Source organism: Streptopelia decaocto, assembly GCF_964273445.1.
Source record: "Streptopelia decaocto genome assembly, chromosome: 1".
NCBI classification, from domain to species: Eukaryota; Metazoa; Chordata; class Aves; order Columbiformes; family Columbidae; genus Streptopelia; species Streptopelia decaocto.
In genome coordinates this window covers 117,084,400-117,112,385 of record NC_138663.1, presented here as the reverse complement: position 1 = coordinate 117,112,385, position 27,986 = coordinate 117,084,400, and the positions used below count along the sequence as shown (strand labels likewise).

The 27,986-nt window shown below is 43.2% G+C and overlaps 1 protein-coding gene across 2 annotated transcripts; it reads left to right on the top strand.

Moving 5' to 3' along the window:
- Positions 1 to 26: 26 nt before the first annotated feature.
- PDE9A (phosphodiesterase 9A) lies at positions 27 to 27,986 on the top strand. Of its 2 annotated transcripts, XM_082053017.1 has the most exons (15): positions 27 to 149; positions 1,770 to 1,824; positions 2,659 to 2,729; positions 7,373 to 7,457; positions 11,389 to 11,470; positions 13,841 to 13,915; positions 16,991 to 17,077; positions 20,220 to 20,324; positions 21,459 to 21,541; positions 22,565 to 22,721; positions 23,846 to 23,959; positions 24,630 to 24,734; positions 25,126 to 25,254; positions 25,444 to 25,539; positions 27,051 to 27,986. In XM_082053017.1, exons 3-15 carry the CDS (start codon positions 2,708 to 2,710, stop codon positions 27,099 to 27,101), a joined length of 1,191 nt encoding a protein of 396 aa, XP_081909143.1. In that variant the 5' UTR covers positions 27 to 149; positions 1,770 to 1,824; positions 2,659 to 2,707; the 3' UTR covers positions 27,102 to 27,986. The 2 variants fall into 2 exon arrangements, with proteins under 2 accessions (XP_081909143.1, XP_081909142.1); XM_082053016.1 differs by lacking the exons at positions 27 to 149; positions 23,846 to 23,959 and having other exon boundaries at positions 1,775 to 1,824.

Sequence of the window (27,986 nt, the reverse complement as noted above, 5' to 3'; positions counted from 1 at the left end):
TTACCGGAACCGTGTTTATAGGGAACTTGTCAGTCTCTGGCATGCTACAGCCACTGTCAGAGAGCTGAGCGGCACTGAAGTGAGAGGACACGGGTTTCTCTGCTTTTTCTCACTGTTGGATTTGGGTACCATCCCAGGTGCTGCAGACGGTAAGCTTTCCTCCTGTCTTAAATAGGATGCAGCGTTTGCTTTGTTTCAGCGCTTGGGTTTTGTGAGAAAACTGAAAAATGGGTCTCTATGAAAAGAATTAATCTGTTCATTTTCTCTGCTAGCCACTCCACTGGGAGTCGGATCGCTGGGAAAGAAAAAAAAAAAAAAGAGGGAATTAGATCTGAGATTTGCAGCACTCAGAGTGCTTGCTCCAGTTTAGAGACATGGGGGTAACAGCCAAATTGTTTTGGCCAGAAAAGTGAATGCTCTTGACAAGTATTTTTGATATCTCTTATGCCTGAGAAATTGCAAATCCTTTCAACAGATATAAGAACAATTATTTAGAAATACATCATAAAAGCCGGGTTGTACTTTTGTCTGGTTTGTTTTGCCTGGGTGATTCCACTCGTGAGGTATCGTGCTCTCTCAGGCAAGTGCAAGAAGCAGCTTCAGAAATACCATTGGGGTACTTCTATGTAGAGTATAGATGGGTGTTCTGTAATCTGCAGCAGGTATATGAGAGCATGCAATATTTCTGCTCCTTGACCATGAGAAACCAAGAGAACCTCCACATTGCAGGCACAAGAACGACTGCAGCACAGTGCAGTTTAAATTGGCTGGTAGGGGGAAGTGGGAGCAGCCTAGAAACAGCAGCTCACAGCTCAGCAAAGTGATTTATGCTTCTCCTGCTTGTGTGAATACAGTGTGGGCAGACTGAAAGATGAGAAAACACTGGTATCGTACTTCTTCCCTCCTAAAGCACACTTTCCCTCGAAATCTAGGGTCTTATTTTAAGGACTCTCTTGCTTTTCCTGTGCTACTGATTGCAATCCTCTGATATTCTCGGGAAGGGGCTGGGGCTTCCCCAGGCTGATTTTCCCGAGCAAGCTGAAATGCCCAAGCACTGGAGTTTGGCAGTGGGAGGTGGGAGCTGCTGGCACGAGCGCTCCCAGCACAGCTGCTGCAGCTCTGTCTGAATTGTGCTCTCAAGGGAAAAGGGGTTGGGAAACTTGTGCACCGCTGCATGCACACCATGCACGGGGAAGGGCAGACCTCATCTAGCAAGGATAATCACTTTGACATCTCACATTTCCTGAAGTTTATGCATGGCAGTAGGATTCTTATGAAACTGCACCAAAAAATTGGTCTCCAGGATAATGTCCTGGTGTAAATCTGAAAGGCAAACTGGGTTTACTTGTGTTCATAAGCACGGCTGTGTTGTTTGTGGGTGTTCGGGCATGGGGTGCTGATGATGTAAGGGCAGTCCTTGTGAGCCAGACCTTTCAAAAGCAGACAGCAATTCTGTGTGTCCCACTCACGAAATGCAAAATGGGTCTCCTGCTTCTCAGAGACCCAGCACCCCCAAAAAACCTTCTGAGAAACTTTGACCATAATCTGCAGGCAGAGGATAACAGGTGAGATGAGGAGTCATTCCCAAACACTGCCACTGTTCAAAGGATCAGAATGACTTTTTGGCTAAATGCCTCATCGTCAGAGCTGGAAGCCTGGGGACATGACTTTGCATATGGGTTGAGGGTGTCTTCTTTCCTCTGTCATTGTATGTTATGTATTCCTCTTGGGTTTTGTTTTTTGTTTTTTGTTTTTGTTTTTTTTTTCAGAGAAAGAAGAATTGTTCCAGAATTTATTGGGACAGATTGCTGAGCAGTTCTCCAGGTAAGAAGCTGAACATCATTATTAATTTAAAATGCTATTTCTTGTATCAGCCTGAAGTGAAATTTTCACAAGAAGCAGAGGAACTTTTAAGATCTCTTTCAAATCCCACTCTTCCCGCCAAATTTAGGCTTGGTACACATGTTATTTCCTGCTGACAACAATACAGTAGTTTAAACCAAAAGCAATTTTGGCAATTATTTTTGATCTAAAAATGAGATCAACTAGTAAATACAAATATTCTTGTTGTACTCTTGCCCTCTTCGGAAGTAGAAGAAATGCTGCTTCATCGAACAATCAAATCAACTGATTTGTATCACTTTTCCCTTTATCACCAAACATGTCTCTCCACCGAGAGGATTTCTGAACATCTGTACAGCTGCTTATTTTATTCCAGCTGTTTTCTATAAGACAAGTCAATCCCACCACAGCTCAGCAAATTGCCAGAGTAACTCAAAAGGAGGAGGGCTTCAGAGTGTGCAGACACCAAGATGCTGCTGTTAGGCGAAGCATTATCAATTTAACTTTGCTTCCCTGGGGGGTAAAATAACAAGTCACTGCTGAGAGGCTGGGTAATGAAGTGTTGCAGAGCCACGGCACATACTCAGGGCCATAACAAAATCATTTGTTGTTAATTCTTCTGAAAATTAAACCTGGGTGTATTTTCATCCCAAATTTTAGCATTTCCATGGAATATTTAATTTTTCCTTATGGCAACTGCAGTTGGACTGATCAGCCCTCTGAAAAGTGTAGACATTTCTAGCAAATGATCCTTTGTACCTTGGGTAGATATGGCACTAAATGTATAACATTAATATATGAGGGTTTTCTTTGCAGGGTTTTTAAAATCAATGAGCTGAAAACCGAAGTAGCTAATCACTTGGCAATGCTGGAGAAAAAGGTTGAATGTGAGTGTCCCTTTTGTCATATCGCGGTGGGAACTGGTGCCTCAGAACCCCTTCACCTCAATGCCCCATTGTACTGCCCTCTGTCCTGCTCCTCACAGCCCCTTCGCTTTCTCCACTGGCTCATAATTTGGTCAGCATTGAGCCTCAAGGCCACAGACCAGCCTGGGGTGAGGCAAGGGGAAGGCGGGAGTGGGTGGTGGCACTGCCTGGTAGGACGAGGCTGGGGAGGGCCCCCTTTGAGGGGCCATCCAGCCCCCCACCAAGCTTTGGGCCTGGGGTCACGTCCTCCTGCTACCATGTCTCTGTAGCAGAGGGTTTCCACTGCCCACCTCCCCGTTCCCCACCCCTAGGCCCCCCACCTGCCCTCCTGCACCCCTCCATACCCCAGTCCCCCATCACCTCCCCTGCACCCAGCAGTGACACCCCATGCACAGGCACTCCCTGCAGAACAACGCCCTCTCAACACACCTGGGCCCCAGCGCTTGCTGCTGCATTTTGTAATTAATTAAAGGAGGGAAACGCAGCTGCCTTCCTTCTACTTTAAGTTGGATATTTGCACAGGTCAAATGTGTTGTCTTGGAGAGAGACTTTCTCCTTTCAAAAATGCATTTACTGTGTCCTCACTGCTGACTGAAGCCCAGCGCCAGCACTGAGACCTGACTATATTTCTGCCAAGTATCATGTCAAACTCCTCCCTCTGCTGGGAAAGGACCCGAAAAGGGGTGAGGTCTGTCCCCACAGCACACGTGCGTGCTACACACACAGCACAAACACAGTACAAATGCCGAAGCGTCCATGAATGGGCAGTGTAGCACGTGCTGCAATACAGCCAGAGGGGACATCTCATCATCTTGTGAGGCAGTGATTTCTGGACTGAAAACGTTCACCCTTCACTGGCCATATTGCCTGGCAGACTACTAGGCAGCATCGATTTCCTTGCTTGTTCAGTGTGTTAGCAGTAACACAACCATATTCAGTTACTGTGCAACAATCGAGTTAAGTTCATCAGGTCAAAGAGCTCCTTTTCTGTTGTGGCTTGTTGTTTTTCAGTATATTATGCAGAACACAGGTCCTAGAAAGGCAGGGAAGGGATATGAATAAGGCCATGTTGCCCAGCACTGTTTTGACATCAAAGACCGGATCCTCGCTGATATGCAGCACCTACTCTAGATGTACCTGCTTTAGCAGGTGGGTTGGACTAGATGATCTCCAGAGGTCCCTTAAATCCCAACCAGTCTGTGATTCTGTGAGTTAAGTCAGGATCCCACGGAGTGTTGCCTGACACTCCAGCTGCAGAAAGCACTTTCTCACTGGAGCTGGCTGGGAAAAAAAAAAAAGTTTCTGGGTCATGGAAGAAGTTGTTTTCTTGAGATTTCCCCTAACCAGAAGCTACCTTGACCCTGCAGCTGCTCAGTGAGAATGTTGCCTTTGTCAGCTGCGAGAGGGAAAAATGTCCTTACTCAAAGAGCAGCTGCAGGGGAACCTCGCCCTGGAGCCACCCCAGCCACAGGCCCCCAGTGCAGTGGGAGCCCTCTGGCAATGTCCCCAAAGGGGACACTCCACAGTGTGCCTATACCCCTCGCATAGACCTCTGCATCAAGCCCAGGTAGCAATTCTTCCCTGTCTGCTTGGCTGCTGTTTACCCGAGGCTCCACTAATTTATTCTTTGGTCCAAAAGAAAAAGAAGAAAGAAAAATAATTAGCTCAGTCACTCTGCATTTTCTGTGAAACTTCTGACCAACTCCAGGCCTCGGGCCTATGTGCCATGGACTAGAGCAAATGAGGCAAGCATTCCTGTGGGTCTTCTTATCCCATTGGCAGCCCTGGCAAACAACTCTCCCAGCCAGCAAGGGGTTGCTTTTGGCCACTAGCTCTCCCTGTAGACCACCTAGGATCCCTGGCTGCACCTTGTGCACACGCTGCCTTTCAGCATTGGCAGCCCTTGGCAGTGGAGGGAGATAACGAGGATTTTCATGCTGCTGCCAGTGGGGTAGAAATGTGCATTGGCACTATTCAGCACTCTGCTGCTGGCTTAGGGAAGGCAGCATACCCAGAGCTGCTGTGCCGTGCAGGTGAACTGAACTCACCGGTCCCCAGAGGCGGCTTATTTCCATAAGTGGGTCTCGCCGCTGATGGAAATAGCAGCAGATGTAGCAAATCTGCTGCCATTCTGCCTGAGCACTCGTGATCCTGTCTCCGGCAGCCTCAGCCTGTGGGAAGGAGCTCCCTGGGTTGCCTGTCTACAAGTGCACCCATCTGCTTGAAATTGGACTTCCAGAATTTGCAATGGAGCCAAATCTGAAACATTTTGAAATAATCTCAGGCTTTCATCTTTGAAAAGCAAAACTGTGAGAGAAGGGGAGTGTCCAGCCTCCATACTCGAGCTGGGCTCCCAGGGGTTGCTTTAAGAGCTGGATTCAGCCCAAGGATTTCTTTAGACAGCACAGGGTCTTTTCAGAAAGTATTTCTTGCTGCAGAATAATATAATGGGCCCTTAATCAGTGCACATGACAAGGCCATTTATCATTTGCGAGCCAAATGTGAAAAGAATTGTGTTTTTGTTTTGCCTTTTCTCCTACCTCCTTTGGAGATCCATTTTCCACCACTTCCACATGTGATCTCTGGGATTTCTTCCCCAGGGGGGACATGTGTGTGGGCATAAGTGCTCATGACAGCGCTACATCTGCACCTCACATAAAATGTTCTCAGATTCCTTCCCGTTACTGCCTAGAGACCGCATCACAGAGATGTGTTTTCAAGCAGCCAAATCTTTTAACTGATTTTTAAATCCCACCTAAAGCTTGTGACTTCCCATTGGAAAATGTGTCCATGCAGGGCAAGCACTGGCAATGTCCCACAGCTTGACTCGTTCTGCTCCAGTGTTTGCACAGCAGCCTACATATGAATAAAGAAGCTGGCAAAAACTATTTACGATTTGTAAGCACCTCACATCTACCTTAAGAAAATAATTATGTAAATTCTCTCCTCCCTGGAGAAGTTTTGGAAGAAAAATAAAAAGACGCAATAAGAAAAAATGCTCAGGGCTGCCATTTTGCACCGTAACTCCTCTCTGCAGTTGCCTGCCCAACTACCCTGCTGCTCTGATAACTCTGCTTTGCTCCTACTGCTTCAGATAGGCACCAGCCAGTATTTAGACAGCGTGGAAAATGGGCTATTCCATGAACTTCTTCTAGATTAATGCTCCAGGGCGGTACATAGCAGCACAGGACCTGCAGGTCCACTGCAGCTTGTCATCAGCAGTTGAACCAAGTACCCAAAAAGCACAGCCACATACTCAGAATGAAAACATTGAATAAGCAGGACAGCACATTGCCTGTATCATCACATTGTGATCACTCAGATAAATTGCTTGCAGTAATGCTAGATAAAAAAAAGTTCACCTGGAAATGGGATTTTTCAGTGGAGGGTGTCCCTGTTATCAAACATAAATCAAAACCCTTTCCCTTTTCTCTCCTAAAATGTGGTGGTTTTGACTTGGTTCATACACCTCTCTGTCTTTCCAAGTTTCAACAGCAATCTTTGTTGTTACCAGCATAAAGAAAACAAAACTGAGGTCTCTGCTTATCTACAGAGTTGTGCCCTTCCAAGGCAGTTTTTTGTCACTTATCTGCTACACTCCAGATAAGTGTGATTTTGACCATTATTTTCTAAGAAAGTGACCAAATACTGATTGTTTGATTGCACATATCCTTGAGTTCCCTGAACCACAGGTTGTCCATGCAAACAATGAGTTCAGTAAACAAATGAGCTGTGAAATGATTGCATGTGAATGACATGTACTTAATAAACGGTGCTGTATTGTGTCCTTGAGCACACTGATAGTTCGACGAGAGGGAAAGAAAAGGGAGAATATTCTCATACTTGCAGTGTGTTAGGTTCTCACGGCTACGTGGAATGAAGTGTACTGCTGCATAAACAGGCAATCAAACTTTTTGCCTTGTGGCTCTCATAATTACATACAGAAGGGGAATATAGGATTTTTTTGTGCTGCATGCAGAAATAACCCTTGATTACAAATTGAGTAGCAAAACGAAGTGACAGATCGTCAATACCTAAAAAAAAAAAAAATAGATAAATCATTAGAGCAAAACTTTTCACTATTTCTCTCTCCTGCATTCTCACTTTAGTTTCTCTGTATCTAGCAATGCCTCTCGGAGCTCTTTAATGCTCTGCATGAACTTTCAAATTAAAATCTTTTATCTTAATGGGAATTCTAATCCTACCGGGACGTGTTTGCCTAGCTGCGCTTATCATCCCATCACGGGAGGGTTTTTTTATTTGCTCAGGATTTCCTTTCATTCGTGTTCTACAGCAAAGGAGTGAAGGCACTAGAAGAGCTGACTGCTGCTAACAGCCGTGGAAAAGCTGAGAGGTTATAGCCATTCTGTGAATAAAAATACTGTAGCTATTACCTAAAATCGGCAGCGGAGAAGTCCTATGGGTTTTCAAAATATATCGCTTTGGCAGCAACTGCCTGTGTGAGAACCAGGGCAGACTGTAAGAGCTTGCTGGCTCACTGGATAACCCCACTGTTCAAGCCCTTTGAAATTTTGCACAATTGTGAAACGAGATCCCTTGACTTTCGCCATGGTAACACCCATGTTGTTTTCCTTTGTTGACAGTGGAAGGCCTGAAAGTAGTGGAGATTGAGAAATGCAAGAGCGACATTAAAAAGATGAGGGAGGAAATGGCAGCAAGAAGCAGCAGGTAAGTTCTACTTTGGACCTAAGCAAAGAAATAAGCATCTGGTTTCAAGCCCTAATGCAATGTTTCTGCAGAATTATGTTACCTTCTTGGCTTAGAAGTAAAGGAGCAAGGAAACCAGTAACGATTAAGGACACGGGCTTTAATTTAATGTTTGAAGATCTGTAGCCATTCATCAGTTAAAATAGCGTGGGCCACAGAAAGAGAAAAAGGTCTTGCAACAGAGAGTAATTTTTCAGCATACAGAAAGGGAATTCTTCATCCAGATTTATTCGGAGAAAGGGAATGGGAAAAGAACTTGTGCAAAGTGCAATGCTTGGTTGGGAACCGGCTAACACTCGAATCAGCTCCAATATATTCTGGGAAAATAACAAATAAATATGTAGCAGCTCTTCTAATTATGATCTCATGCTATTATAAAATATCCATTTCAAACCCAACAAGAAATTGGGAATTTACTTTCTGATTCAAGGGCTTGCTGTGATTGTGAAGCTTGGTTTCACTGTAACTAAAACAACAGCAGAAAAAAAATGCATTTTGTATGGTATGCAGTCTCAGCTGGAAAGTCTGCCCCCTGTGTCACTGAAACACCCCATTAGGACAAACAAATCATCACTGCAAGATTATGAATACTTCTGGGAAGGTTGCTGAAGAGGGATATAGTGTGTTGCTCAAAGTGTGGATGAAGGGGAATTTTCTCAGCAAATGTAACTATGCTATCTTGACAGCCTCTCTCTTTTTCTTCATTTGGGGTCAAATTCTCTGACCTTTAATCGAAGCTATTTCCTATTGAGGGCAATGAGAGATTTGCTCAAAGAATTAGGCTTTACAATGACTCGCTTTTTTAAATCTTGCTATGCAGATATATCAGGAAGCATGGTGCTAATACATTCCTATTAAGTCTAAGGCCAAATTCAGCTGTCATACTAGCATAAATGCACAGTAACATTATTAACCTCAGACCGGCTCCAGATTTACACCAGTAGGATGGATTGCAGTTTGCCCTGTGACTGCAGCATTTCTTGTTCAGGTGTGTGAGGAAATTTCATTAGAAAACTCAGAGCTCAGGTCGGCAGCAAATGCAAAAACATGTACTTTGATTCATGCTGGGTGTGATGTGAATAATGTGTGTTCCCAAGTGCAGGTCTTTACTTTTCTTCAACTGTTGTAGGGAGTTGGGAGAGCTGCATTTATGAGCATAGTGACGCACAGGCAAACAGGGAATTAAAACAAAAAAAAAAGTTGTGGCAACTGGACGTTCACCCAGTTGCCACCACACACACTTCAGGAAGTATGAGACTGTCCCAACAGCAGCAATGACTCATTCCCATCCCAGATCTTGTCACCATACAATCTATATTTTGTAGTATAAACAGCAACCTGTTAGCAAGAAAACCAGGAATGGGGAGTGCTATGTCTGCCTGGTGCAGCCAGCTCCAGCTGAGGTGTAGCCTTCACCATGGGCTCGTAGTGAGGTATGACAGCCACCAAAAGCCAGAGACCAGCACGGAGCATGATGTTGGAAAGCTGTGGTAAAAACCAGTGCAGTGCCCAGCAGCAGGCAGGGCTGGGCACACTTGCCCAAGCCAGCCTGCTCAGAGCTCACGCTCTGTAGCTGCTTTCACTGAAGCAGGAGCTTAACTTACTCTGCATCGCTTTGTGCCGTATTGATGTGACAGCTACCTGTCACAGCTTTTCTGGGTTGCCTTGAGCTGGGTCTTCCTCCTCCCAGCTGCACAAAAGCTCCTCCACCTTGCACAAAACGCTGCCTGTGATCAGCTGTTACCCTAAGGGCTCAGATCTCAGAGCAGCAGCTGCATGTGGCTTGGTTCCATGTATAATCAGGAGTAGCTACAAGTCGCTTTTTTTGCTATAGGAGTTGGGAGAGGATGCTTCTTGGTGGCTGGCCATTAAAAGGGATGAGCTGCGGTTCCCTGTTCCCAGGCAACCACAGCTCCGCAGAAGCCATGCCCCCAGCCTGCGGGTGCTTCACCCCAAAGTGGCTGAGCAAGCTCTCTTTCATTGGCGTGAGATATATGCATGCTGTGGGGGGAACAGAGGCATCCCAGTGGAAATGGTTTTGTCCCTATTTAGACTTGTCATCCCTTCTGCAACTTCCTTTGCTAGATAATGCATTACAATTGCAAGTAGGGCTCACATCTAAATTTAATTAATGTACATAAGTATGTGAGAGTGCATATATTCCTTCAATAACACCACAGAGCACACAGTTGTATTCTTGTACAGAGAGAGATTTATAAAAGTCATCACTCACAGTGAATTCTGCATCTGTCCTCTTTAGAAGAGCAAAGCAGCCCTGCTTGCATCCCTTCAAACTACCTTTTTTGTTGGTCTGCTTTTTGCACTCACCACTGGCAGATGCTAATAACATTATAGTGTCATTTAAAATCATGATCATTTGCAGATACTGTTTTACATTTATAAAGGTCTGACGCATCCTGGCTCTGGTGTGTTCCCCAGCATGGCAAGATGAAGGTTTGATATCTTACTGCAGCTGGAAATTAGATAGTTGGCTGACCCTCAGCTGACCCTGACAGCCAGCTCCAATTAGGGCAAGGAATGTCCAAATCTCACAATTTTAATCCTACTAATACTCCTCACAGTGGAGTTTTGAGGAAACAGCTTTAGAAACAATTAAGGCAGCTTTTCACCAACTGAGGATCTCCTTAAATAGGACAGAAAAAGGTCACTGGTTGAAGGCAGCTGACCACCATGAATTGTAAGATGATGTAACTTTTGCAGTAATCAGACAACACCATTAGAAATGACAACAGACATCAGGAGAAAATAAAAGAGACTCAGACCAGTTCCCAACAGATAAGCACTAAAACCAGATGCAATGCAGAATATGTGAAATAATTTTAAAAGGGACAAATAAAGTTAATGGAATACTTTAATCATCTTCTTTTGAGGAGTTTATTTTAGCTTCATTTGACAAGAGGCTTGAAAAATGAGAAAGGTTAATCCAAATGTTAGGACTACAGGGATAAATACAAAATGCAAGTGGATCAACCTCACATGACAGTTATTAAAGCCACATGATCAGCTACCTGGGAAACACATGTTGAATTGAAGTACCATGATTGCCATGGGTGACACCACAGAGCTCTTTGTTTTATTGTGCCCCCCATGGCTGTAAGGCAAGAAACTGGTCTCACAGTGCAATGCAGTGCAGTACAGCAACCTCAATGTTCTGCAGAGGCTGCAAGGCTGGTGTGCACCTTCCCTATGCAGAGGAAGGAAAAGTAGGTAACTGGCAGCAGGTGCTGGTGCTAATAACCAGGCAAATGTTAATTACCTGTAATTGCTGGCAGTGGCTCACTTCCTCCAGGACCAGGGATTGAAGCAGACTGTGCCTGCTGAGCCTGTGCCCCACTGCTTTTTTTCTTGCCTGGAGGGCAGCAGGCAAGGTGGTCATGCCATCAAAATGGATGGTCTTACCTGAGCTTTAACGAGGCCTGGAGCTGGGCTGCAATAAGCCATGGGCTCAGAGGGTGCTTACACCAGTAAATAAGGACAGGTGTGGCAGTGCCTGTGCCCAGTGTGGCCCCTGGCAGGGCTCTGCAGTCTTTAGACAACCATGCCTGCCATGGACAGCAAGCTGCTCACTGAAAGTTACTTGGTTTAAATAGAAGTGCTTGGGTATCCATGGATACATGCATGAAGATAGACACTCCTTGCTTGAATTCAAACAGATTGAGAAGGGGCGACAGCGGTGTTGCACAAGGGGAGAAAATCCTAAATAGCATCACACTTTTAAAGCATTTGAGCAACATGACATTGGAAAGAGAGAGGCTGGGGAGTGGGGTAATTCTCTGAGTGATGCCTACTGAATGACCAGAGTACTTCCAGCATTTTTCGAGGCACTGTGTTTCTGCTCCCATGATGTTAAGAGCTGATTATTTCATTTCAGGACTAACTGTCCTTGCAAGTACAGCTTTCTGGATGAAAACAAGAGGCCGACTCCCCGGCGGGATGTACCATCCTACCCAAAGGTACCATGCAATGCTTGCTCTTCTAGCAATCTGTTCTAGTTGAAGATGTCCCTACTCATTGCAGGGGGGTTGGACTAGATGAGCTTTGAAGGTGCCTTCCAACCCAAACTATTCTGTGATTCTATGATTCCCAGAATCCTACCACACACTTGCCATCCTAACAAGTGCTGGTTCACAGTGCGTGACTCCCTAGCCATCTACCTCCTCATTATTCTAAATGCAGGGCCTGATTCAAAATCCCTGGAAGCCAACGGAAAAAGCTGTTGTTGCCTCCGGTGATTTAAAGTTGGATCCTCAGTAGTCTTTAATAAACGAAAACTCATTAGTGTTTGAAATGTTAATGAACATTTTGCATTTGTCAACATTTAACGCTCTTTTGTCTAGTTACATTTGTTTATTCTCCATGCTCATAGCAAACAATCAAAAATAGGCTGTAATGTTGTACTCTAATTGAAAATAGTGCTGCTGCCTGTTTTCTCCTAATGGATTATTTTTTAATTTGAAAAGTAATTTATGGAGATGCTTCACCTAGGGAAACAAAGAGAAAATGCGACATTGGATTCTCTCCAGAATGATTCATTGTCCATGTGAAAATGAGTTAGTGTATTTGCTAGAGAAAACAGTAATGCTTGAAGAAAAATATCTACCGGGCAAGTACAAGTACAAATTCACAGTGATGAATGAGGCTGAAACCATGAAGCATGCAGGATTTTTGGTCCTAGCACCAGCAGTCTTTGCCCACAGGAATTATTTAAAGCCACAAGATTATGTCTGCTCAGTGCCCAGCTCAGACCTTGACAAAACACCAGCTCATATATGTGCATACCAGTTGAACAGTGGACATCCACTTGCAAATATCAAAGCTGGCTCAGCCACTCTGAAGTTCACGAGGTCCCGTGTGATGCAGGTGTATGATATGGACATGCATTCTTGCATATTTATCCTCAGAGCCTTTCAGAGCAACGAATTATAAGTTTTGCTCTTTATTCTCCTCTGCCTAGCAAAAATAACCTCTAAGTCTCTGAAGAAGACATCATGAGACTTAGATTTCTTTTAATTAACTTTGGACCAAGAGGCTTGGGCTCCTGACACTGATGTGTTTTTATGAAACGTATCAGTTCTAAAACAGGTTTTGTCCCTTGATAAGTATGTATGTCAGATCAAATTTTGATGCACTAGAATCTTGAACTAACAATTAGTGCTACAAAGAGTTGTACTGGCTGACTGCAGAGTAAACTGATAGTCTGTATTTCTGTGTTATCCTTAGACCAAAGATCATGGCAGTTTTGGTTTTAGGAGTCTGGGTACTGTTTGACAGATTTGCAAAATGTGTTATCAGTTGTCATGTGCTGGATTAGTCCAATGTCAGTAAGGCTAGGAAATGATGAGTACACTGAAAGAAGATGTCAGTGTTATCAAATAACAAATCGGTACTGCTAATTCAGAGTTTTCTTGCAGAACATCATATTAAATGCACATTATATATGCAAATGCAAACATCATTGCTTTTTCAAGAAGGAAAATAAATTTTCAGTGTTATTCTTCCTTGGATTAAGTATCAACAATTTGATGGCTTAGAAAATTTCATTCACCTGCTCAATACAGTAAGCCCAAACTAATTAGAGACAGGCGTGGTAAATGGGCCAGATGAAGCCACAAGGCTTTTGTGTCCCAGAAAGACTCTGATCAATAGAGTCTTGAGAAGATGGATCGGTACATATTCCTTTTTTTCATTTTGTATACAAATTGTAACAGGCCAATGAGCTTGATTTTGTTTTAAGCCTCTGAGCATAATGCTAAAAAATCACTTGAATCTTGCAGGCTGACAACCAATTTGAAAATGTGGGCGTTCTTAAAAAAACACTCAGAATGAGAGCATAAATCATCTGAAAGTAAATATATCATACCCACCAGCTAATTTAACACTGTAAGCACAGACACTTCACACCATCCAGCCATAACTGGCTGCATCCAAATTCACTGATGCTCTGCAGGCAGCAGAACCAGTGCAGCTGGGGACAGATCTGTGCCCTTTATATCCCCGTGCTGGATTTACACACAACCCCATCCACGACGCCTCTGCTCCCCTCCCTTTTCTCCCAAGCCCTCCACCTCCCTGCTCTGTAAGGATGTCCACCGATCAGTGTCCTGCCAGCTGGTACTGTGGACATCCTGGTGTGACCATGAGCAGCCGGTGGGGAGGGTGAGGAGGGTTGGGCAGGCAGAGGGAGAGAGCAGTTGGTTTCTCCTTGGGAAATATAGTTAAACCCCACATAAATGGAACCCCAGGAGTCCCAAGAATGTGCCAATAACAGGTCCCATGCCAGGGTGGGAGATCTTCACTTATGCTGGCTGCCTTTCTGTCTGCAGTACATGCTGTCCCAGGAGACCATTGAAGCCCTTCGGAAACCTACCTTTGACGTCTGGCTGTGGGAGCCCAACGAGGTGAGGATGCCATGTTAGTTGGTTTAGCACCCTTTCTGAGAGTCAACAAGAGCGCTTGGAGATGGTCTACAGGGTTTTTCCCCTTTTCTGTCCCTTACTCTCTGTACTTTTTTTATTTTCATATCACATCAGAATACAACGTTTTTTCCTAACAGATGCCAGATAGATTATGCTGATTATCATATCCTGACTCCTCTTTTTTTTCCCTTTAATTTCTTCCTAATAGTGTCCCACAACAACCAGTGCACTATCATTACTGCCACATGAGCTCTCTAATGCCATTTATCTGAACAAATTGATCCCTAGCAAAGCATATGCTTAAGCACATCATCAATAACTCCGTTCAAATCAGTAAAGCAGGATGCTGTTGTGTGAAGCCAGGCAGAGGTGCACACATTGATTCACAGGCAAGGTTTATTCTGTGGTGTATTCTGAAGAGGTTGCAAAGCTGCATGCACAGTATATCAGAATTTTCTTCTTGCTTAATTTTCTTATTTTTCTTATTGCTGTTGCTGTTTTTCTTGTTGCTATTGTTTGCCATGCGTGTTGCAGCAGGTTCTGGAAGACCCATGTGTAAATCTCTGTAGAAACTTGAAGGAAAAGGATGTTTCTGTAATGTCAGATTATAATATAATCTAAAACTAGATCCAGCAAATACAAGCAAACCTCACTTAGGGAAAACATAGCTGAGAACAGGCCCAAATCAGGATTCCAGTGTTGAATTTTTACCAGTGGATGGATTGGGTGGTTCTAGTAGCATCCCCAGCAGCAGTCACCTTCATTACCTTCTGAATCAGATATTGTGCGTACAAGTCATTCTGGCTCAGCACCTGAAGATCAATGTGACAAGGAAAAATACCCCCTACCCCACCCACAGTAACAGCATACTTTCTTCAGGATATTTCATCTGGCTGGTAGAGTAGCAAAAGGAATTTCTGATGGCTTTAGGTCCATCTCCCGTTCACACAGGCTGGCAGAGTTGAGGCTGCAGCTGTGTAGTTAGTGCTCTCTCTCCAGCCCCTCTTCTCTGTACGATGACCATAAACTGCTCAGGAAAAGTGGCTCACCCCCAGCTTTTGAATGCCTGTCAGGTCTTTAGAGCAAGAGAGAATTACGACCTGCCGGGTGGACCATAACACCGTTCGGTCATTGTTGTTCTGACTATTAAGAAAGAATAGGGAGAAACAAAAACCATTATCCACGGATTCTTGTCTGCTGAGCCACAGTATTTTAGCACAGTAAGTCATTCAGAGTACTAGGAAACACTATAAGGTGGCATGAACAAGGCTAACAAGAGGGTGCAGAGGTTAGATGTGCCCTGCAAGGACACAGAAATAAGATACTGCACAAACTCCGGTGAGCCGAGCACCATATGGTTTTATCTCACTCTATTATCTCTGCTTTATGTTTACAGAGAATATTTCAATTCTGTCAATGCTTGCTTAGCATTTGCCCGTGTGCTCAATGTGCAACAGGCAGGTTGTAAACCATAGTCTTCTGTAAGCAAAGTGATTATGTTGTGCCCTGCAGCATCACAATAAACGGAGCTACACAGCAAGATTGCCTTCTCTTTCTCAAATGCCCACTCACTTTCAAGCCTTAGAAGAGTCCAATATGTGAGCTTTTGCTGTTGACTAAGAAAGCTAAAAATGAAAACTCAGATTCTCGTGTGCTTAGGAGCTTTGGGATGCAGAATCACCCTGTCACCCACCCAAAGCTCTCTTGGCAGTAGCTGGAGGGAGACAGGCATTTCTTAAGGTAATTCAGCCCTTCTGGATGAAGCTTATTGTCTCAGAAAGTGTTTTTTGAAACTATTGTGAAACATACACTCTACCTCAGAGACTAGGAACAAGGCAATCAAAATTCTGGCCTTGTGATCTGAGCACAATTCAGCTTGTGACATTGTCCCTCAAGTCTTGCAAGAAAGTCTCTCTCTTCCTGTTTGCATGACTCAAAACCAGCCCCTTGTTACTGCATGAACTATGTATATTCCCTGGATAAATATAAAGTTTCATTAGATGAAATCACTTTTCTGGAGAGTTTTTAAGAGCCTAAATAACAGAAACCTAACTAAAAATGTTTCCAAGGTCGTATTTGTGACATTACACTCCTCACGCTAAAACTCCTGGATCAGTCTACAGTCTAAGAACTGCATCTGCTAATATAATGGCTACATTTCATCCCCTGCAGATTTTGCCTTCAGAAATGGGAATGTAGATACATAAACTCCTGAACTTCTGGAAGTCCATTCATTTCCAACCGGTGGCAGCTGGTTTGTGCCCAGACACATAAGATTGACAATACCTTTCTTCTGCAATATTTTGAAACCCAGAATACTGACCAGGAGTGGTAGAGCTAAACTACTGGCAACCCTCTTCCTACCGCAGAACAGATGTTGTCTCAGAAGAGCAGCCTGCCTTTGCATTTCAGCTTTTGGGATTCATAGTTTCAGTTTATGGGAGTGAAGGGTCACAAACCTGCTGTAGTTTTGCAGTTTTATAGTAGGAGATCTTTCGTTAATCAAGAAATTTGAGTTAAGAGGGTGGATTTAGTAGCTCACGGAAAACCATAAAGAAAGAAGATATTGACACATATCTGGAATAAACGTTTCTTTAAGGACCTCTTATTTTCTGCTGCCATTTTCTATACAGCTAGGATTTGATCTGTTTCTGTACAGGTAGGGCCTTTGGAGTCAGTGGAAAAACTCCCACTGATTTCATTGAGCATCAGAACATATCCCAGCTGAATTAGAAAAATGGCAATACCTTTTCATGAGAAGGAATTGCTATGATACGTATGAATCACAATTACTAAAGAGAGAGCTGGTGTGATTGCAAGCCCTGCAGAAAACCTATGAAGTCAACAGCAATCTGTCTCCTTCAAAAAGCTTTCAGAACCTCTCTGTCTCCTCTCTTGCACTGTCTTTAATCATGTAATCTTTGAACATCTTTCTTTCATCTTAACAAGAGGGCTCTGCAATTATTCAATGCTTGTAAGGAGGAAATTCACTCTGCAGTGTATCATAAAGAAAAGTGGTATTTACCAAGCCAATAACCTATCCATTCCTGGCTGCAGATGCTGAGCTGTTTGGAACATATGTACCATGATCTTGGGCTGGTAAAAGACTTCAACATCAATCCTATCACGTTAAAGAGGTGGTTGGTAAGTATTTCAAATTACTGATATTTGCAACTTCTCCAATTCAAAAATCCATAAACAAAACATTTAGTCATGGAATTAACTTGACTCACATGAGTAATCCCACTGAAAGCAGGCAATCTATACAAATTCTTAAAATTTAAGCACTTCAGCCAATGTTTGCATTCTTGTGTTAACAGATGACATTTTTTTAACTGTTTTACATTTGTTTGCTGAGCTTTCTATTACTGAAATTAGTACATTTCCAGTCAATGCTCTCAGTACCTAATGTAAATGGAAACGAGTGTCTTCAGATATGGCCAAAAAAACCCTAGGATGTGCAATAATCATCAGATGTGCTAAGTCACAGGGAGTAAAAGAGCAAGGCGGGAATGAAAAGGAATTGCTGAGTAGATAAGTAACTTCCTTTGCCTTGGTTTTTAATGCTGAGCATGTTGCAGAGATGCAAGACATGATAAAGATGAGGTTGTAACAAAACCAAGATATCTAAAGAAGAAACACTGGTGTATTTCAAAATCAGTGAGCTATCATGTCCAAAAGAGAGCACAAGAAAGAATTTGCTAAAAAGCTGAAGAATATATTGGCTTTCTCAGAAAAACCCATCACATTCCTAGAGAACTGGGGAACAGTAAATATTTTACCCATTGTTTAAAAAGGACCTGGGGACAGCCTAGAGGTATTATAGTTAGTAAAACTTACATCTCTGCCTGACAAATTGGTTGAAACAGTAATGAAAAACATCATGATACGAAGTTCATTATACAGATGTTTAATATGATTCCTGTAGCAAAGAATTATATCTCACTAATCTCTTCTAATTTACTAAAGAGTATAAACAGAATAGAGGGAATTGTTTTACAGGACTGATGTAAATTCCCAGAAAGGCCTGAACAAATTCCACAGATTCAGAACATGGCTAGAAAACACAAAGCAAAAGACCAGATTCATCATCTCAGAAAGTGTAGCAAGAGCATAAAGCACATGGGCACCAGCGTGCGCGGGGCTGTGCCCGTCAGTGCTTGGGGTGCTGCTGCTGCTGGAGCTAACGAGGCATCAGGCTGAGCAGACAGTGGAAAAAGGGATAAAACGGACCCGTTTTACCATGTCTCCATAGAGGGCATGAGGCTTACCTGGAATCCTATGCCTAGGACCGGTCAAGTCTCTTTAGGAAAACAGGATGACTACATTAAAGGAGACATAAAAAACGACCGAGACCTAGGAAATCTCTCCCCGAAGAAGACAGATGAAAAGCTCAGTATTGTTGACCTTAGGAAGCAGATTACTAGAAGGGGTGGGATGAAACCAAATACAATCAAAGCTAGCACAGAGTAGTTAAAACAGAAAATTTCCTCCTCCTGTCTCACAGCCTGAAAATGTGGGAAACAAGGTGTTATGTCAATACAGATCAACATGCCACCCACACACATTACTGGAGGCAGCTTCCTGTTAGCTTGTATCTCCAAGTAATTTGTTACCACCATCATTTAAGACAGCCTTGTTCTGAACAACGAGGTGAGTTTATAATGTATTCTCTACAAAGGTAAGACAGGGTGAGATTTCCTTTTTTAGACACAAGCTTTGCAGAAAGCAAGATGATTTAAAAAAGCCCCATGGACTCTGCTTCAAACTGTGATACTTTCCCAGGCAGAGTATGGGCCTCAGTTTGAACTTAAGTGGGTGAGAAAAATCCACCTCATGCACATGCTTCTTTTCTGGATCCCACATCCACTGACTACAGAAATGTTCCAGAAACGGGGGGGATAGAATGACTAATACGACCCAGTCACTCCAGCCTTTCAGTGTACCGAGTCAGGAGTCCCCCGGGATGCTCTGGGCTCCACTGCTGGATGTATACTTTCTATCCATGAGGTACTGAACAGTGCCTGGGCATGACCACAGTCTCCACGGGGAGGCTGTGAGATGCTTCCCACCACCTGTGAGCCTGGCTGTCAACTGTATGTGCCGTTAGTTACTCATTTTAATATAATGTAATATATTTCTAAAGTCCTTGCTGCATAATAATCTGAACAGCTTTTGCAATGAAGCCCCCAAATATTGAAGAAGCAGTGAAAGCCCACAGCTCTCTTGACCTCATCCAGAGCTTTGAGGCTTCCTAGAAGTCAGGTCCCACATTGAAGGGTTTGATCCTGATGGGGCTTGAAGACTCCTGAAGTAAATTCACTATTTAGCTGGAGAAGGGGACAAAATTTCCATTCATGTCATCAGTTTATTCTCAGTAATTGAAGCATGTGCATAAGGGCTCTCTAGGGTCCAGGCTACAGAGGATTCAGCAGAAGGGGTCCAGCAGCACTGCTGATGCATGGCTATTCTGTGCAGGACAGGACACCCAGGGCTATCCAGTGCATTGGAAGAATGTCTGTGGCATGTGTTAACCCATCTGTGCCAGCTGCACTCAGCTTGCCCAGCTGCCAGCAGCGAGGACACATGGAAAGATAAGCTTTAGCTTGCATTCGTAAAGAGGGCATGTAGCCAGGATCTGTAGAAAGTTAAAATCCACAAAATCAGGCCCATGTGCCTATACATGGCTAGATCTCTCCCATGCTGCCTAGCACAGGAAATTCATACAGGTATGTTAGTGCACGTGCTTTCACATCCTCACTTTGCCAAGCAACACATCCCGAAGTGCTGCATCTGAGCATTTGCCAATGAAATCAACAACTACATTTCAGCTTTGAAGATTTCAAAGTGGCTATTTGCATTCAGCAAGAGAGGGAAATGGGGATGTACTCTGAGTTCTTCACACACTCCAAAGTCACTGTTTAACCACAACATGGTTTGAAATACAAATTCAAGATGAGACCACAGAGTCCTTTCTCAAGACTGAGATGCGCTTGCAGCTGTGCTGGGATGTTTACCCATTGCTAGCTGGTGCGAGAAGCTGCTATGAGCTTTACCTGCTGACAAATTCATGAAAGGCAGTAATCTCTCACCCTCCCCCAGGGAGGCAGAGAGTGTCAGAGGGCCTTTTGTTGTCACTCTGTCCTAGCATAAAATAATACTGGGCTCCATAGGACTGCTGTAGGGATATACAGTGCTTCCAGGGAGGCTGGGAGGCATATCTAGTCATACTTTTATAAGGAAAGAGCTCTCTTGTCTCTGACTGCTTCAATTCCTCTCTCCGCAGCTGTGTATTCATGACAATTACAGAAACAACCCCTTTCATAATTTCCGGCACTGCTTCTGCGTGACCCAGATGATGTACAGCATGATCTCGCTCTGCAGCCTCCAGGTATGTCCCCACCTCAATAGCATCACACCATTTTCATCCCAGGGCACATGTTCATCCACTGAGCACCATGACACCTTTGCCACTTTTCTTGCAAAACAGGCCACCAGCTTGCTAGCAAGTGATGAGCTTTGCAGCAGCTGCACTTGTTCAGTCCCCATGGAGAGGAGAAGGGTTGCATTTTCACTGCTGGCCGCCCACTCAGCCACCCCATCCTAGACCCCGACACCCACACAGCTTTCTGAGGCTGCTGGGCAGCTACCTTCACCTCCAGGATATCCCAGATTTGTACAGTGAAGATCTTCTGACACTCTGATAGTGTGAAATATCTATGAATCAGATCAAACAGCCTCCTGGTCTTTTTATATGGTCTTCATCTGTGACACAAAATGTTCCCAGAAGAGGTTTTCTCCAAATACATGCTTGAATCTGGGTGAGCTACTGCAAATAATGCCCTGTGAGTACTGTATGCAAGATTCACAGTCAACCTGGACTCTGACCAGAACTATAAGCATCATTTATTTTCATTGACTGGATAACCTGTGTTTATATATTCATTTCATTTCTGTATGAGCCAGATTTTATTCAGTTAAAAAAGCCCTTTCTTGTCTATAGTTAAACATCTCTGTTACCAACCCAAGTCTATTTTCTTGCCAATAAGAGTGTGAAGAAAAACTTGCTTCAATGGAAGGTCATCCTATGCAAAAGCTGTGGGAATACAACACTTAATTTTCCTCACTCTTCATAACTTTATTTAAGGCAGAATGCAATGGCAACTAAACTGTCTTCCAGCCCTTCCTTAACTAATCAGGATGCTCAAATGACTTGTCAGAGACTGTACTAATATCTCAGTGCTTTTATATGATCTCTGCAGTAATAGCAAGTTTCAAGCAATTTGCCTCCTCTGAGCTGCTGTTATTTAATGAGACAAAGGTAAATCTGAGTCATTTTTACTGGAATGGAAGGCAGAATTCTCTTTCTTGACTGAAGTAAATTGATCTGTGGAAAAATACTTCATTTTGCTCAGATTTGCATTTCTCTGAAAAGTATATGTGGGTGGTTTTTTCACTTATTTTCAGTTATGGGGATAGGGGAAGTACAAATCATAATACTACATTAATGTTTTGCATATCACAGGAGAAATTTTCTCAAATTGACATCTTGATTCTCATGACTGCAGCAGTATGCCATGACTTGGACCATCCAGGCTATAACAACACGTAAGTCTCTTTCTTTTCCTTCCTTCCCTTCTCTTTCTTTTCCTTCCTTCCTTCCTTCCTTCCTTCCTTCCTTCCTTCCTTCCTTCCTTCCTTCCTTCCTTCCTTCCTTCCTTCCTTCCTTCCTTCCTTCCTTCCTTCCTTCCTTCCTTCCTTCCTTCCTTCCTTCCTTCCTTCCTTCTCTCTTTCTTCCTCCCTTTCTTTTTGGGAAAGCAATACCAGCTGGCATTTTTGGTAGATCAGCTTTTCCTTCTCACAGCTTGAGCTGTCAATGACCTTCCCCCAGGGTCCTGCTGTTCACTCACACATCGGCCAAGGCAGAGCTTCATGCAGAAAACTCAGGTCTGGGTTGGGGTTGCCAGCTCTCCTGGGCTCTATAAGGCAAATGCTTTTTCAGATTTCTGTTCCAATGTTTTCCCACACTCCTGAGAAAACAAGGTAAAATGTGTTACAACTGAGAGAGAGGACATCAATTATTATAGCTCCATTGACTGAAATGGAGTAATTACACTAAAATGCAAAGGGTGATTTAACTTACACATTATTTCATAATTATAAATCATGTGGTGCGTATTATCCTATTTATTAGCATGTCAGAAAATTAGAATTGCTGACCCTTGGACAGTTCTATGTGTGTGTGTGTATGTGTGTGAAAAAGAGAGAGAGAATCTAATCCATTTGTAGCCATTTATTAAATAAGGGCAGAATCCAATTCTGACTGGGATCAGTGAGAATCTCTCCATTGACATTAGTGGGGGGTTGAATGATTCTGTGTTTGTTCTATGTCATTTTAAGCTACAGAGACTTGGTAAATAATAATTTTTTAAAAACCTACAGGGGAATAGTGCCTGAGACCATGTTAAATAATATCTATCTTGTCCAAAGTCTGATTTGGTATTAACAATCAAAAAATAAACTGCAGCTAATTGAATAAGTATCAAAAAGAATGTAAACAAAAGTAAGCAGCATGGTTTAGAGCAGCTGGTGTGTGTCTGCAGGAGTTCTCATTGTTTTTCCTCACATCAGTTATCAGATAAATGCACGAACTGAGCTCGCAGTACGCTACAATGACATCTCCCCACTGGAGAACCACCACTGTGCTGTGGCTTTCCAGATCATTTCCCAGCCAGAATACAACATTTTCTCCAATGTCGACCAGGACCAATTCAAGCAGATAAGACAGGTATGAATGCTGCTCCCATCTGTGTTGTACAAACTGTTCCTGTGATGTTAGCACACACTGACTCATTTTCCCTAGAGGGTAGGACTGAAAAAGCCCCTCACAATGGAAGGATCCAAGAGGGATTCTTGGAAAATTTCCACAGCAGCACTCCCTGGAATGTCTTGCTGAGAAATAATGAGTATATCCTGGCTATGAAAGCCTATGACATTTTGGGGGTAGATATTTATATTATTGAAGAAGCCAATTAGTTCTGACTGGGAAAGAATTAAGCTCTGACGGCAGAGGTTTATGCTTTAAGAGAACATTTTATTAATTTTAAGAGGGGCTTCAGAATGGGAAAATATTTACAATAGCAGAGCACTTGTACTGTTGGAAGAGGCTCTGGTGGACTGGGAGTCATCACAGTTATCTCTGAGACAGTGAACAATGCTACAATTCCAATCAGTGCACTACAGACCAACATTTAGTCTCAGTTTCCACATTACACCTTCCTTACACACCAAATGAAAAAGCAGACCAATGTAAGCTCAGATACCAGTCTGGTTAGAGTTACTGGGGCATGCCAATGCATGAGAAGCAGTATGTATGAAAACCTGCAACTTTAAATTAACCACGTGTTTTCCCATCATAAACTCTGCCTAACAGAAGGATACAGAGCTCCTAACACATTGGCTGCATCTGGGTATTTCAAAGCCCTTAATCCAAGGAGGATGAACACAGAGGACATTCATATCTACTGATCTTTGCCTCTTCCTAGGACCACTAAGAGTTAGCAGCAAAACCCGTAGTGTTTTCTGAGGAGACAGAAGTGCGTCTTGGCAGAATGTGGCTTTTAACATTCTGTTGTACAGTTTGCTTTTCCACAATTAGTCAATCAGAAAGGAAAAAAACTCAATATCTCTGGAATATCCCACCAGTGTTACAGATTGATCCAACCATGGTCTTCCAATGCCATGAACTCTTTAGAGATCTCTTCCAGTTTTAAGTCAGAAATTTCTACCTTCATTGTTAACAATGTAATTCATCTGAGGTGTTGTGTATGTGAGAAACACCCTACTTTGCTCTGCAATAATAGACTTTGTAAAGAACGTTGAGTTAATATGTGAACATGTTTTCTTTGCTAGGGAATAATTACATTAATCCTGGCTACAGACATGGCGAGACATGCAGAAATACTGGACTCTTTCAAGGAAAAAATGGAAAATTTCGATTACTCAAATGAAGAACACACGACCTGTGTAAGGAAGTTTTGTAGATTATTATTTCTCTGTGCATAGTGTGAAAGCTTGTAGATTAATGTCTGTTTTTTCAAAAAACAAGATTCAATATACACTATCAAAAATTAATCCTTTCTACATCCTCTGCCCCACCCAAAAGAATTAAAATTTGGAACTGCTCTATACAAAATAGATTGTTCCAGCTTTGTAAATTCTGGAGACCCATCAAGAGAAAACATATATTTGCTCTGTCAGGATACAAATTCTTATTGTCCATTTCTGTGGGACAAAAGGTATCCACAAGAGTAGAAACCTAGTCTCCTCCACTTCCTAATCATGTCAACTTCGACATCCAGGGAAGCCTCTCCCAGCCGCCTCTGAGTGTTCCACAAACAACTTCATGGTCATTTGTAGCTGAATCTCTTTATGCAGCAGATAAGTGCACATCCCACTGTGACACATCCCAGTGCTACAGACAGGGAAACAGAGGCAGAGAGGGAATAAGTTATTTACACAGGGTAACCGAGAGAGTGGGGAAGAATCCAAATCATTTAAGACCTCTGATTTAATCCTAAAACTGTCCTTTCTGTTTGAGAGCATTGCCTCCTGTTGTATTGTAAAGGCTCAGATTCTGAATGAGGGAAAAGGGTTGGCAATAAGACTGCAATATTAAAGTATTATCTTCTTTCAGCTGAAGATGATACTGATAAAATGCTGTGATATCTCCAATGAAGTCCGCCCAATGGAAATAGCAGAGCCCTGGGTAGATTGCTTACTAGAGGAATATTTTATGCAGGTAAGAATGACGGCGAGATGCAGTTGCACAAATTGCTGCTCTTCCTGGATCCCACCTCAGCTACAGTTGCTCTGACAGCCCAGGCTAGCTCTAGCATGGGAAAGCTGCTTTCACAGAAAGTTGGAGGAGGATGTCAGCAAGAAAAGCTGTTCAGAAAGAAAGTGAATGCAATTGACTGTAATTTGCAGGTGAAGGACAATAGCAACTTAGAAATCCTAATGCTATTACACTGAGGCTTTTCCCTGTGAAGTGGCTGCCTTGCAAATTCGTTTGACATATAAATTATTTTTGAGCCAAAAGGGCAAGAGCAGTGACAAGAGAAAGTTGCCAAGTAAATTATATCAAATATCACACTGGAGCTAGCTTAAATAATTTTAATCATGTGTTCCAGAGCGACCGAGAAAAATCTGAGGGGCTTCCAGTGGCACCATTCATGGACCGTGATAAAGTGACCAAGGCAACAGCACAGATTGGCTTCTTGAAGTTTGTTCTCATCCCCATGTTTGAAACAGTAACGAAGGTAAGTCACCCAAGGCCAGAAACAGAAGTGAGGATTTGAAGAACTTCAGTGTTTGCTCCAACAGGTGTTAAGTTAGCCAGGAGAAAGGGGATGTACGGTTCACATTATGCCTTTCAGACCATTTCTAGCATGTATAGGTTAACAAACACAAAAGAAAATGTTGATATTCTCCCTCTTGTTTTCACCTAGCTATTTCCAGAAGTGGAGGAGGTGATGCTCCAGCCTCTTTGGGAATCCAGGGACCGATATGAGGAATTAAAACAGATAGATGATGCTATGAAAGAGGTAAGCTCTAAATATCTTCTTGATAAAGCAAACCTTATGATTGAATAAATCAAACATTATAATTTATTAGCAGTTTAATTCCAGAACAGTAGAGATGCTTATGGTACAATCATTATCATGAGAAACTCATTCATTACACCTGGCTGGAGAAAGGCATGCACCACAAGCAGTAAGTGTGTGCAAGAATGTGCCCTTGCAGAATCCACCATGCATGTACCATGTTTTCTCTCTCTGGCCACATCTGCACTGCCTGACAGGACAGAGACAGAGGACAGGCCCTGTGAGCAGATACCCCACATTCCCAGTGCAGCAGCCGTGTGCTGGTCAAGCTCCCCCAACAGCCCCCTGTGACACTGGGCCTTGCACACCTTCCTTGCACACCTCTTTGAGTGCTGCTTTTCCCTGCCAAGGTAGATGACAAACCCTGCTCAAATGGGACCAGATTCTTTCCAGTGGTGGCCAACAATAGGATGATGGACAATGGGCACAGACTAAAACATACAAGATTCCATCCGAATATGAGGAGAAACTTCTTTACTTGAGGGTGCCAGAGCACTGGAACAGGCTGCCCATAGAGGTTGTGGAGTCTCCTTCTCTGGAGACATTCAAAACCCACGTGGACACATTCCTGTGCAATCTGCTCCAGGTGAACCTGCTCTAGCAGGTGGGTTGGACCAGATGACCTCCAGAGGTCCCTTCCAACCCCAACCATTCTGTGATTCTGTGAAATGGCATCACATTAACAAGTTGATCCTGTAGACAGGACACTACTAGTCACTCTGTCATTAAAATATATATGAGGAAGTGCCCTGGAGCATTAGTTGCGCTGGTATTGTTTGTTATGTGGTAAATGAAAGTTCGTTCACTTGATCATCTCTGGATAGATGAGGTGAATAGTAGCTTTCTGGTGTAGGTCCCACCTCCTCTCAAGTGCTTTAGAGGAAAAGCCCCTCAGCAGCTGAAATGCCAGGGCTGGATAATCAAAGAGCACATGCTTTGAGGGCACTAAGTTACAAAAGAGAAGAAAGTCTTTCAGGCATTCTTCTGTTTAGAGTGGAGCATTTCTCAGAGGAGGGAAGAAGAACTCAAATACGACTGCCAGACTTTCTGAGTCCTATTCATCTTTCAAGTTGAGCTGAGATTTCACTTCTGGTTTACAGAAGCTGTCAAAACAGAAATTTCTTACAAACTGATGTAGCTTTAATTATGTCACAAGAAGTCTTAGGAAAATAGGAGATGCCTGAATTCAGAAATATCCTGAAACAAGAGGAGCTGGTTAATAATCCAAGAGCCCAGCACAGCAGATGATAGACCGAGTGCTGTTTACTCAGGTCATACATCCAGAGCTGTTTGGATAAAAAGTTGCCTGTCATACACCAAGCTGCTGCCTGTTATTTCCCAAGAAATGTTGTGCATGCCTTGTGCAGAGATGAGTGTTAGACTCACAGCAGTGGTGAAAAGCGGCACTGTGTGAGTCAGGGGTATTAATGCTGCTTTGCTCTTCATTTCAGTTGCAGAAAAAGAAAAGTGAAAGTTTGACCACCAGCAGTACCGAAAAGTGAGACGAAAGGTCTCTGAGCAAAACACAAGCCCTAAGTTTATTCTGGTTTTGGAAATGCTGTATTTGCCAAACAGATGTGGTGGCTACATCAAAATCCAGCTGGGACCATGTATGTGGAGAGGTGGCAGGAAGGGAAGCCCTGCCTGCACACCTGCCTGCCCAGGCACCTTGTCTACAGCCTGCAGCCTGCTTACACAGGTGTTGCTGCCATGGGACACCGAAGGCTCCCCTCATGCCCATTGCAGCCCCCCAGCAGGACTTCTTCCCCTGCGGACGTTACACAGGTTGCAGCACGGCCCAAATCTTCAGCAGATTTGCCTTTTCGGTGACCACGCTTACCACAGTCTGTAGAGAACGCGGAATTTAGCTAAGGAGTCTTTTCTGGAAAAATGATCCACTGGCATCCAAAAACAAAAGAAAAACTTGTTTTATTCAAGATACTATATATGTATGTGTACAGCAGTATGCTAATTACAGCATAGCTTAACAGATGCTTATATTCTGACAGGGGTCCTGGCATATATTTTTGTTTGCCTAGGAGGCCCTAATGACACATTTCTCTGTATTATTCTCTGAATTTTATAGTGTTCACAGCACATTCAGAAGCCCAGCATAGTGGATGCAATTTTTTTTGTTTTCTACACTAGAAGAAATCAGAAGAAACCTTAATGAATTTGCAAGTTCGCTTTGTGGCCTGTTCCAGCTAGAGTTCACAGGAGCGTTCAGCATGAACAGAGAAGGGAGCACAAAGCTGAAACCACTGTGCAAGCATATTTTTATCCTCGTGGATGCAAAAAGCAACAACAAGAAAAACCTTCAAAGATGTACAGATTTTTTTTTTTAACTTTTAAACTGATCTGCTAAATAATATATTCTTCTACAGAAA

Excerpts from the sequence above, each read along its gene's own strand:
- PDE9A (XM_082053017.1), top strand. The coding sequence starts at position 2,708 with ATGCTGGAGAAAAAGGTTGAAT. Across the intron at positions 11,471-13,840 it reads ATGTACCATCCTACCCAAAG|TACATGCTGTCCCAGGAGAC; the intron begins GTACCATGCAAT and ends TTCTGTCTGCAG. Across the intron at positions 23,960-24,629 it reads ATGAAGAACACACGACCTGT|CTGAAGATGATACTGATAAA; the intron begins GTAAGGAAGTTT and ends ATCTTCTTTCAG.